Source organism: Geotrypetes seraphini, chromosome 2 (assembly GCF_902459505.1).
Source record: "Geotrypetes seraphini chromosome 2, aGeoSer1.1, whole genome shotgun sequence".
NCBI classification, from domain to species: Eukaryota; Metazoa; Chordata; class Amphibia; order Gymnophiona; family Dermophiidae; genus Geotrypetes; species Geotrypetes seraphini.
Genome location: NC_047085.1, coordinates 422,437,806 through 422,449,849, shown reverse-complemented (window position 1 = coordinate 422,449,849; position 12,044 = coordinate 422,437,806). Strand labels below are relative to the sequence as shown.

Here is a 12,044-nt window from a genome sequence, read left to right as displayed (position 1 = left end):
GAGGGTGGGGGTTGCTGGACCATTCTTCATTACTTTGCCATACTAATTCCATTCTATGTTAGGTGCCACGGACTCTGATTCGAGTCCTAGCGATGATGAGTTAAAGATCCCAAAAGAAGCCAACTTCTAAATCCAGTGATTAGAGCTACACTACACTCCTTGTGACCCTGGGCAAGTCACTTAATCCCTATTGCTTCTGACACAATGGGCAGTTCCAAAGACCAAGTCAAAGACAGGATGCTGGCCAGTGTCAAAGACAGGATGCTGAGCTTGATAGACCCTTAGTCTCCACTGTTTTTAGTGATCAACAAAGTTCTATGTTTCTATAATCACCCTAATTCTGTTATCATTGGACTAGATATTCAAAATGATTTAAATGGCCAGGACAGGCTCCTGGCTGTTCAAATCATCTGTCCAGGGCTAACCAGGCATTTTCAATCTTCATGTTCAGCCCAAATGGTGTCACACAATTCAGCAAAAATACCCAATGTTGTTCCTCATAATTTAAATATTGCTCATAGAAGGAACAACATTGGGTATTTTTGCAAATGGAAGTTGGAGGGTTAATTCCCTTGAAACAGCCAATTGAGTGAAACATGAATTCATGCTGGGACACAAGATAGGTTGAATTTGTTTTGAATTTAAAAAGAAAAATGATCAATGAAGAATACTATAATGGCAAGAAAATATAATGATAAAACAGCAACTAATTTTGCCTATTTTTATATATTAAAAAAGTACTACATAAGGTGAATGTCCATATTGCTGTCTGTTGTTCTGCTGAGCACTGGCATTGAAACAGCAAAATGCATTTATTGCATACTTGTCCTCTGTCGGAAACATTATGGTGGTATATTAGTTGTGTTAATAAAAATTTATAAACAAAGCCCTGCCAGCTGAACATCTCTTTCTCTAGTTCAGCAGCAGGAACTTTGATTTATAAGAATGGAATACGCTAAATATTAGAGTACTAAGGCTTATATGGATGCTGCGGGGACGGTGACGGGGCGGTGAATGGGATGGCAGTGGCGGTGATGGGGCGGTGAAAGGGATGGCAGTGACGGTGACGGGGCGGTGAATGGAATGGCGGTGACGGGGCGGTGCAGAGGATGGTGGGCCGGGGACGGGGCGGTGACGGGGACAGATTTTTTCCCCGTGTCATTCTCTAGTACACACTAGTAGTAGTAAGATGGCAGAAGCTGAAAGTCAGAGCCAAATATCAAAAACACAAGTTACTAACTACTAGACCTGGCCCTGGATAGAAGTGTGCAGAAGCAATGAGGATGATAGAGTAGAAGAGAGAAATAACCGAAAGATGTGACAAAGGCCATATATGCGCGAGAAGGTAAATGGAAGACGAGGAGAGAAAGAGAGAAATGAGATGCCAGATAAAACAAGGCAGAAGGTACAGAAGCAAGAACCTGCATACCTTTTGCACAAACATGAAATTGAAACGGCTGTAGAAGATGCACTACAGCAGAAACAACACAGACTGTGAGGACTGCAGTGCGAAATAAAGAGTTGCTAAGTTACCGAATGCCAAGAGGGACATTTTGGGCCATTCCTATTAATAAACTTACATCCCAGTGTTTGATACTCCTGTATTTGCGTGTCTACCAGCTGAAATTACTGGATGAAGCTGTCAGAAATTCAGGACTTTAATATTTTTCCTAGAATTGTATAACTTATCAAAATTCTGATAGCACAGCTCACTACATACAATTCTGGATATCCAATTGGGGATGGGGGGAGGGGAGAATCCAGAAGTAACAGTTGTCTCCAGGCTCCTCCTTTTGCCCGTTAACAAATTGTTCCTTCCTCTGTTAGTCTCTAGCGTCTCAGGGACCCTAACCAAAACAGGCAGTTCCAACGAACGTTTACTACCTGGAGTCCACGCACGCGTAGTGCCAGGCAGCCCGAAGGAGCAGTAAAGCCCGCGAGCCCAGGCGGTAGCACCTTAGCAGAAGCAGGAGGGGGGGGGGGGGTGAGAAGGGAATGGAGGAGTGGCGCTGACGTCACTTTCCTCGGCCGCTCTGTGTTTACGTGGAATAGAACGTGTCAGCCCCGCAGCGTTCTGGAGAAGCGACTGGGGCAGAGGGAGGTCGGGGCCCGCGAGCACCGTTGACAGCAGCTGCTGGAGGGCGAGTAACTCCCTGTGTTTTCTCCCGAGCAGGGGCCATGGAGGATGAGGAGCGTCAGAAGAAGCTGGAGGCTGGGAAAGCCAAGGTAAGGAGCGGTAGGGGGGGGTACTGGCCTTTGGAAGTGGGACTGAGTGGATGCGATACGGGGGGGAGGGGAGGGATAGCGGTGCTTTCCAATGCAGTTCTGTGGGGATGAAGTGCGTGTCTGTGTGGGGTGAGACTGGACAGTGACAGCTGCCAGGGCAGCTGCAGCATGTCGCAGTATGCTAACCTTTTCCCCTTCGAGAGAAACCCCTTATTATACAATGTTCCTAAGGGGGGGGGGGGGGGTTCATGATGCATATCTAGCTCGAATCAAGTACAGTGCTGACACTTGTTGCCCCTGTGGTTCAGGATTGCATTTGGGTGGCATGTGTCTGTCCTCTGATACAGGACATATAATCTGTCTGTCAGTTGCTCTATTTTATAATATGTTCAGGGTTTGGCATTTTCAACAAATGCTGTACATATTTTCAAGCAACTGGTGTTTTGTAATTCAGTAATGCAGATCCGTATAACATTTGTTATTCCAAGTAAACTGGTATCAAGATAAGTCTTATTTGGTGATAAGAACAAGTGGACTAGAAAGAATGTATCCCAAAGTAATAGACTGAAGTAGTTCTTCACTCTTTTGCTCAACACCAGTTAAAGTAGAGCAACTGTAATGATGTTTTCTTGAATAAAATTTAGCACATGATCTGTTCTAGACTGAAAACAGTTGTACAGTAATTGACTGAATTTCAAATCTCTGAGCTTAACTGCTGTGTTGGGCTTGGTAAAATCGAGTACTAGGTTATTCACTGTGGTACAAAATTAAACTACCATATTAACTGAAGAATTTTAAGACAACAGAAAAAAGTGTATGCTTAAAAAAACGTCGCTCCTAGCATTGCTAACATGGACTCTGTAAAGCAGTACTCACCAATCTTTCCGCAACTGTGGTCCCTGTTCATGTGGTTGTAGAAAGCACACAACCCCCAGATGGCATAGGCAATTGATGTCCTATAGCAGGGGTCTGCAATCTTTAAGACATAAAGAGCCACTTGGACCCGTTTTCGAAAAGAAAAAAAAACTTGGAGCCGCAAAACCATTATAAAACAAATCTAACACTGCATATATTGTTTCTTATCTTAATGTTTAGATGCTGATTGGTCCGGCGGCACAGCGGGGCGGGGCCGCCGGACCAATCAGCAAGCAAGGCTTTCATCTGTGTACATGCTGAGCTCACTGCTCAGCATGGCTATTTCCCGCTGCGACGCCGGACTTGTAAGCTGCATGCCTGCATTGCCAGAATTTAGGTAGGCTGTTTTCATCCCCGTGGGAGTCCCGTGGGCCAGGGGGGGAACCCGCGGGATCCCCGCGATCCCCGTTCCCGTGCAGACCTCTATCACACGTCATCCTCCGCGCCTCCCATTCTTCAGGAGCGCGCCGCAGCCACTGAAAGACTCCGGCCCGCGTGACACACTACCGGAGCCGCGGCAAAGGTGAAAAAGAGCCGCATGCGGCTCTGGAGCCGCGGGTTGCCGACCCCCGTCCTATAGAGTGCCTGCGTAAGTTGTGACCCCCCCATGCAGGTTTTGTGACCATTATGAGGGTGGGATTTACTGTTTGGGATGCACTGTTTTAAAGGCTGGTTCATTAGAGGGGAAGGTGCAGTTCCAAGGCCTTACTGACAAATAATGTTGCCCTGATGTCTGCGTTTCCAAGGATTTTCTTTACTTTTGGATGATGTATTCATTTGTTTTATTTATTCATTTATTATGCAAATAACATATTTCCAATGCAAAGGGTACAGTAGTTTGGACTGTAGATTTTATGCCCATAATCATGGGAAATGTGCTGAAGCATCAAACACAATTTCTCCAGCTCTGCCTCCTTGTGTCACTGGGCATTGCCCTTCTCCTTCAGTTTCTTCTCCTTCAAGTGGATTGCTAAGGTATCTTTTGTTCTGCTATTTTGTTCTGTTATTTCCAGGTATTTTTATCTGATTCTTCAAGGCTTTCCTATGTCCAAGAGGTTCCCAGTATTCCTGAGATAGCTCTTCCAGGGAGAAGATGCAGACTCTGTTGTCAGAGGTCTGTAGCTAGAGCAGATATGTCATGCGGGTACAAATTTGCACTTAAGCTGGACCACCGGCAGACATTTTTTTACCCAATCAGGTACAAGCGCCGCATCGGATTTAGGTTCACTCAGCTTCCCGATCTCACATTAAAGCAGCCTGCAGAGGATCGCTGGTTGGCTGTAGGGATCCTAGCAGGCTGTCGTAGCCTCAGCAACACGTTCCCTCTGCCAGTACGTCAGAGGAGGGGCAAGACCGCGGCAGAGGAAACGTTCTGCGGAGGCTGATGGCAGCCTGCTAGGATCGCTACAGCTGGCCGATGATCCTCTACAGGCTGCTTTAATGTGAGACTGGGAAGCTGGGATGGAGGGAGGGAAGGAATAGAGGGCCAAAAGGAAAGATGCCAGATCTCTGGGGAGGGAAGAAGAAAGAAGGAAATCTTGGCAAGCAAGTTATCAGAAGACAACCAGAGCCTGGGACCACAACATGATTTGAATAATGACCAGACAACAAAAGGTAGAAAAAATAATTTTATTTTCTGTTTTGTGTTTACAATATGTCAGATTTGAAATGTGTATCCTGCCAGAGCTGGTGTTAGACAACAGGCGTGAATTAGAACCTAAAAGAGAGAGGAAAAGTCTTTTTTTATTTATTTTGTTTACATCACAGAGCTGATGTGGGTTGGAGAGGTTGTAACCCTATACTTCTACTAAGACTAAGGGGTCCTTTTATTAAGGTCCGCATTTAGCATGCGCTAAATCGATTAGCATACCTTAATAAAAGGACCCCTAAGTATCTTAATAAAAAATTTGGCCCACGACTTAGCCTATGTTTTAGATTTCGGCCCCTTATGTGATTGAGTTTGACACCCCTGAGCTAGAGGAAGGGCAGCTTTTCTTCTAGAGAACCCACATATGCACAAAACTCATTGTGTGTTTAACGATCATCACTAAACCAGTTTTAGCAGGTTTAGTGACAAAAGTATTGCATCTATTAATACACAGAACAGCAAATCACGGTCTTTTCCATGGTTTGTAGCAGCCTCCAATAATACATTACAATAAGCTCATTAGTATTAAAATGAGCACTCCGATTGATTCCCACATGATACACAAAATGAAGAGCCAATTTTTATCGCTACAAAATCTCCAATAGGCCTAGAGGTGCTGGTAGCATAAAGAAAGTGCTGAACATCAGCTTTTTTAAAAAAATGGGCATTGATGATGTGTGTGTGTGTTACACATGCACAATCTCTTCCCATTAAAAATTAAAAAGTCATGCCTGTTTTTTCAAAATTACATATTTTTATATTTTGCATAATATTAGGGGACATATGTCACTGTTTCTGTGGTGTTGTCTTATATGCAGAGTCTGGCTTCTTTGTGGTTCAGTTTAATGGTTCAGTTTAACTTTTGTCTGCATATTTCTGTTTTTAGTTTGTGATTATTTATTCCATACTGGGTGAGAGTGTTTCTGTGTTCTATATATATGAAAGATATGGTTTTCTGCTAGCATTGTCTGTGTAGGATCGATCTGTACTAATCTGACTTGTTTAGTTTTACAGAGTGTATTGATGTTCTAGTGCTCACTGCAAAGATTCTCGCTTTTCCTAGGTATATTCTTGTGTGGCTCATGGATCATTACTAAAAATCTTTTTTTTATTTCTTAGGGGGGTGTTAAATAATAATAATAAAAAAATTGGCCCTGGATGTCACTAGGTACACTACTGTGCAGCCCATAGGAATTGAATGGGCTGCATCACATTTGCCATGTGGGAATTGCTACCACGATTTTGTAAATAGGGCCCTTAATTAAATTAATTAAGAGAGAAAAAGCTTCAGAACCCCTAAGGAGACATTAATCTTAACGCTTCAAAGCATTGGGTAGATATTAGTTAGCTTCTGTGCAATAAGATGTACTTATTTAAAAGATAAGTTTTTCCTTGATTGCCTTTATAGACTATTTTTTTTTTGAAAATGATATTATTTTGACAATGTTTTGAAATCTCAATAAGAGAGTTTTTCATTCTGTGAAGTTACCTACCCCATGCTTTGACATTTAAGATTAATATCTCCTTAGGGGTTCTGAGGCTTCCTCCTTGTTTAATTTAATTAATTTACCACCCCTTTTATGAAGTCACGTGTTTTTTTAATTTCCAGCAGCAGTGGTAAAAGCTCCGATGGTCATAGGAATTCTATGTGTGTCAGAACTTTTACTGCTGTGATCGGCGATAAAAAACCATAATGCAGCTTCATAAAAGGGGGGGGGGTTATTTAAGTATTGGTACTTTGTGATATATTTGGGTGAAATACATGGTTTTAAGATAAAATTTTAAATTTCAGTGTTTTGTTTTAGTAGAGCTCCGTATAGATACTCCAAGTTATCCTTGCAGATGGGGAATAGTGCTGCAATTCAAATTGATTTGTTCTGCAAAAAAATTGGACTCACTGATTCAGTGAGTCCTGACATACCTCTGGGCCTCCTAAAGCAGCAGCAGCAACGGCAGTGGCAGGCTGGCAGAGACAGTGCGCTGAACAGGCTGCTCATGGTCTGTCCCACTGGGGCCTTCCCTCTGCCACGTCACTGATAATGTCACTGGCAGAGGGAAGCCCTGGTGAGGCAGTCCAGAAACAGCCCGTTTACCGCACTGCCTCTTCCAGCTGGCCTCCGCCACCGCTGCTGCTGATTTAGGAGGCCCGAAAGTATGTCAGGTTTCACGAGGGGGGGGGGGTGTCAGTCAGAAAGTGCTGCTCAGAAGGATAGGAGGGATGGATGGAAGACTGCTGCATAGGGCGATGGGAGGGAGGGATGGAAAGCCACTGCATAGGGGGATGAGAGGTAGGGATGGAAAGCTGCTGTATAGGGGATTAGGTGGGATGGAAAGCTGCTGCTCATAGGGGAGAGAGTAGAGAGGAAGAAATGTTGGTGATGGGGTGGAGGAGGTGAAGGGAGAGATGCAACAAAGAGGTAAAAAGGGATGAGAGGGAGCAATCCTGCATATGGTGAAAGGTAGGAAGATATACATGGAGAAGAGAGAGATAGAAATGTTGGACATAGGGTAGAGGGCAGAGAGATGGTGCATGGCGAGGGTGAAAGAAATGTTGCATATGATAATGGAGGGGAGGAAGGGAAAAATGCTGCAAGGAAGGAAATAGAGAGGTTTGACCCAGGGTACAAGGCAGGGAGAGAGAGAGAGAAAGAAACAGAAATGTTGGATATGGCAGTGGAAGGGAAGGTACAGAGATGGAAGATGGATGGTGAGCACAGAGAAAGAAGAAAACGTCAAATGGGCAGGAGACCCTGGTGAGCGAGTTAATAGAAGACAAATAGAAACTAGAGCCTGGGACCAACATGATTGGAATAATAAAATGACCAACAACAAAAGGTAGAAAAATAATTTTATTTTCTATTTTGTGATTACAATATGTCAGATCTGAAATGTGTATCCTGCCAGAGCTGGCAGTGAGCATGAGATAGGACCTAAGAGAGGGAGGAAAAGTCTTTCGGCCTCTTTTACAAAGCCGCGCTAGCGGCTGCTGCACAGCAACAGCCCCGATGCCCTTTAAATCTCTATGGGCTTCGGGGCCGTTAGCGCAGCGCAGCCACAAGCGCGACTTTGTAAAAGAGGCCGTTTGTTTTTTGTTTGTTTACTCCACAGTGCTGGCATGGAATTGGAGAGGGCAAAGAAGGGTAGGATGCCAGGACATTTGAAAAAATAAACAAACCCCAAAACACCCAAATGGGCGGGAAAAGCAAATCGAATCGAAAATTGATTCGGTAGGCCAAATCAAATCAAAACATTTTTCCCTGAATCGGGCAGTACTATGTGGAGGGCAAGAGAAAGAGTTGATGGTTAGATTGGCTGACAGTGTGTTTGTCCCCTGAGAAGGGAATAGTGCCTCAGGGGGATAGTAAGCTGTAAGGAGTCTCTATATTCCTGAGTAGTTATACCCTCCTCCACCCTACACCTCTGTCCATATATCCTTGGAGGCTTTCTTACTTCTCTTAGCTGAGAGACTCAGAGGTTTTATTCTCCCTCCCTACAGCGAAAACGATAAGGTGTCCCTATCTGGTAAATCACAATTAGAGGGGGAGTGCAGTCTTCATGAACTATGTTAGACAGTTTGTCTGGTTGACCAATCCTTTCTTTTACACTTTCTTTTCAAACAACTAGCCTTGCATTAGCCTCATATCTTGACTCCGTCACAGTTGGGTCTAGTGTCCCTTGGTTTGAGGCCTTGTGATTTTCTTGTAAGAAACAGTACACAGATTCTTTGCATTGAATATTTGTACTTCACTGTTTTAACAGATGTTCTGGCAGCTAACAGTTTTGTAATAGTCCTGTAGTGTAGTCCTGTAGTGTTGTGATGTATTGAGTAATTTTTTTATATTTTAAGATATGTTTGTTTTATTATAATCTGCTTAGGTTTAAGCAGAATAAAAGATTTAAAATAAATCTTCCAGGTCCTGCCTAGGCAACAGCTAGTGAATCTTCAACAATGGAGGAAAGTGGTGCCCTTAGCTCCTTTGCCTGGTGGAGCTACTGCAGGTTATCTTGATGTGACAATGCAGGTGTTTTATTGTTAAATAAAACTTTAAAAGACTGGCTATAATAGTTGGGGGGGGGGGGGGGCCTTGTTCTCCTTTACTAATCCTGATCAGTGATGAGCCAGAATTAGAAGTCATGCATAATGCAATTCACACAGTTTCTCCCTTCCTGGTTACATATACTGTGGTCTGGCTGTATCCTCGGACATGTTTGGAGTCCTTTCATTGGTTGCTATAACAACATTGTTTAAAGGAACTGCTTTTGCCCTTGTAGGTTTGGTAGACAGTGTTAGTCTGGTGTCTGGCCACTGAGTTCTTGTGCTTGAAAGAAGACTTTGAATCTACCTGGTTTTGGGGTTCACCTTCAAGTAGTTCCCTACATGAATGCATAGGGACAGTTTTCTCCAAAGCTTCTCCCAGATATTCCTAGTTTTGATGCCCAGAGATACCTCTCCTCTTTGTTTTGCCCACTTGTTTTTGTGAGCATATCGAAGTCCCAGTTGCTTCTTGGTCGGAGAGAAGTTCATGATTCAGTACATTAAAGTTTGTCTGCATTTAAGGTTCTACATGTGGAACCTCTGAGCTGTCATTATCCATAAAGGTAATTAGTCTTCCTAGTTTCAGGAGTTTAGGGAAACCTCTTTTCTCCTAAGACAGTTGTGGCCTTGAATAGCAGGGGTGCTAGACTGTGCTCCAAGTGCCCACCTATCCTTTTTCCTTGTCCTCCTTCAGGAGGTCCTTACTACAGGTTCTGGTCTTCAAGCTGTTGGATCTATACAGTACGTTATACCATTGCTTTGTTGTACACATTGGGGATACATATGTTACACTGTACTATGGGCATTCAATATATGTGCAATTATGAAACAACCCTCCAGAGTTGATATAATAACCTGCTTCTCAACTGTCAGACTTTTATAGAGTAGGTGCTTCTATGTAATCTCCCACACCCCATTTTTTCAATTTGCTCTGTTCCTTAGAACTTAAATGCATCTCTTGTAAGAGTGCCAGAGAAGCTTGTTTTTATACAGATTATGCAGGATCTTTTGTTTTGACAAGGGAAAAAACTACCCCTAACATTCCATGATTCCGTTTTCAAGCGCATTTAAGTAACACCCAAAGTAGGTAATGGCAAAATGCAGATCATACCAGGTATTAGGGTGACCCGTCGAAAGTGCTCCAGACTTTGGTGCGCTGACAGTTGTGTGCAAGACATATGCGCGCCGCTGGTCCCGCTGCTTTAAAGCCTTACCGTTAGCGCTGTGAAGGGGTGTGTGTGGGGTCCCCCCCACATGTACAAGTCCTCGCGCTCCCATTGGGGGGGGGCAAACCCCTCCCCCCCACTACACTGAAAAACTGCCGACCACCAAAAACTGAAAGGAAAACGGAAGTACTTGGGGGGTTCCCCCAAAACCACCCCCCAACAGGAGCGTGAGGACTGGGGGTTCACTCCCCTCACAGTGCTAACGGTAAGGCTTTAAAGCAGCAGGACCGGCAGTGCGCACAATTGTCGGCACGCTTTTGTCCTGCGCTCAATTGTTACGGTACTGGTATCAGAGTACATGTGTGAGGGGGGAGACGTCATGTCCCAGCTTCCTAACCCCTCTCCATCGACTGTACCTTATTGGTCTATACCAAAGTTTAAGTCCTTGTCCTTTGTTAGCATCTTAACAAACGTACTGAAAGATTCTACTTATAAAACCATCTCTCTTAAAGCAGTTCTATCACAATACCCCTATGATCCCACCCAGATACCCCTCCTCATTCGTTCCCACTTCAGGTAACCTCTTAATCCCACACCCATAAACCACCACTAATGTCTTTATTAAGAACATAAGAATAGCCCTATTGGGTCAGACCAATGGTCCATCAAGCCCTACAGCCCGCTCTCACGGTAGCCAATCCAGGTCCCCAGTACCTGGCCAAAACCTAAGGAGTAGCAACATTCCATGCTACTGATCGAGGGTAAGCAGTGGCTTCTCCCATGTCTTTCTCAATAACGGACTATGGACTTTTCCTCCAGGAAATTGTCCAAACCTTTCTTAAAACCAGCTACACTAGCCACTCTTACCACAACCTCTGACAGTGCATTCCTTGGCTTAACTATTCTGAGTGAAAAAATATTTCCTTCTAATTGGTTTTAAAAGTATTTCCCTGTAACTTCGAGTGTCCCCTAGTCCTTATAATTGTTGATGGAGTGAAAAATCAATCCACTTGAAGTGTGTTTTATAAATCACGGCAGAAGAAACCACACTTCTGACCCCCGCCAAGCCTACTACATGCGCCTCTGACCCTATTCCCACCATTCTTCTTGACTCCATTTCACATACTGTTATCACTGTTATCTGTCATATTTTCAACCTATCCATTTCCACTGCAACAATTCCTAATGCCTTCAAGCATGCAGTGGTTAAACTGCTTCTCAAGAATCCCTTGCTGGACCCTACCTGCCCCTTCAACTATTCCTAGCTCTAACTCTCTACACCTGAGATTTCACCTATGTTGCTGCCTAGAAGTCCTACCTACCAGAACTGCTCCTCTTTCCTCCTAAACCATCTGCTCCTCTCCCTCCTTTCTCCATCTCTGAAAATAATACTGTTATCATTCCTGTCTCCGCTGCTTGTAACCTTGGAGTTGTCTTTGATTCCGACCTTTCATTTTGTACTCACATCCAACAGACTGCTAAAGCCTGATGCTTCTCTCTCTACAACACCACCAAAATTTGCCTCTTCCTTTCTGAGCACACTGCACGGACTCTTGTCCGCTCTCTTGTAACCTCATGCTTAGACTACTGCAATCTACTTATAACAGGTCTCCCGCTGAACCGCCTCCCCCCTCCAATGTGTAGAAAACTCTGCTGCACAACTTATCTTCTGCCGTACATGAATAAGGACACAGTACTACTCGAAAGGGTCCAGAGAAGAGCGACTAAGATGGTTAAGGGGCTGGAGGAGTTGCCATACAGTGAAAGATTAGAGAAACTGGGCCTAATCAAGGAGAACATTGTACAACACTTGGAGGACCACAATCTAATAAGGGCTAGTCAGCACTGCTTCAGGAAAGGGAAATCATGTCTGACAAATTTACTACAATTCTTTGAGATAGTGAACAAAAAAATGGATAGTGGAGAACCCGTGGATATAATTTACTTGGACTTTCAGAAAGCGTTTGACAAAGTCCCTCATGCACGGCTTATGAAGAAACTACTAAGCCATGGAATAGGAGAAGTACACAGATGGATCGGCAAATGACTTGAA

General features: G+C 44.0%; 1 protein-coding gene across 7 annotated transcripts in view; it reads left to right on the top strand.

Moving 5' to 3' along the window:
- The first annotated feature begins 1,966 nt into the window (after nucleotides 1-1,966).
- Nucleotides 1,967-12,044, top strand: part of AKAP9 (A-kinase anchoring protein 9) — a 409,648-nt gene continuing 399,570 nt past the window's right edge. For all 7 annotated transcript variants that reach the window (XM_033931174.1, XM_033931171.1, XM_033931173.1 and 4 more), the window contains exon 1: nucleotides 1,967-2,226. In XM_033931174.1, the coding sequence (XP_033787065.1) occupies nucleotides 2,179-2,226 (48 nt within the window). In that variant the 5' untranslated portion in view covers nucleotides 1,967-2,178. The remainder of the gene's footprint in view (nucleotides 2,227-12,044) is intronic.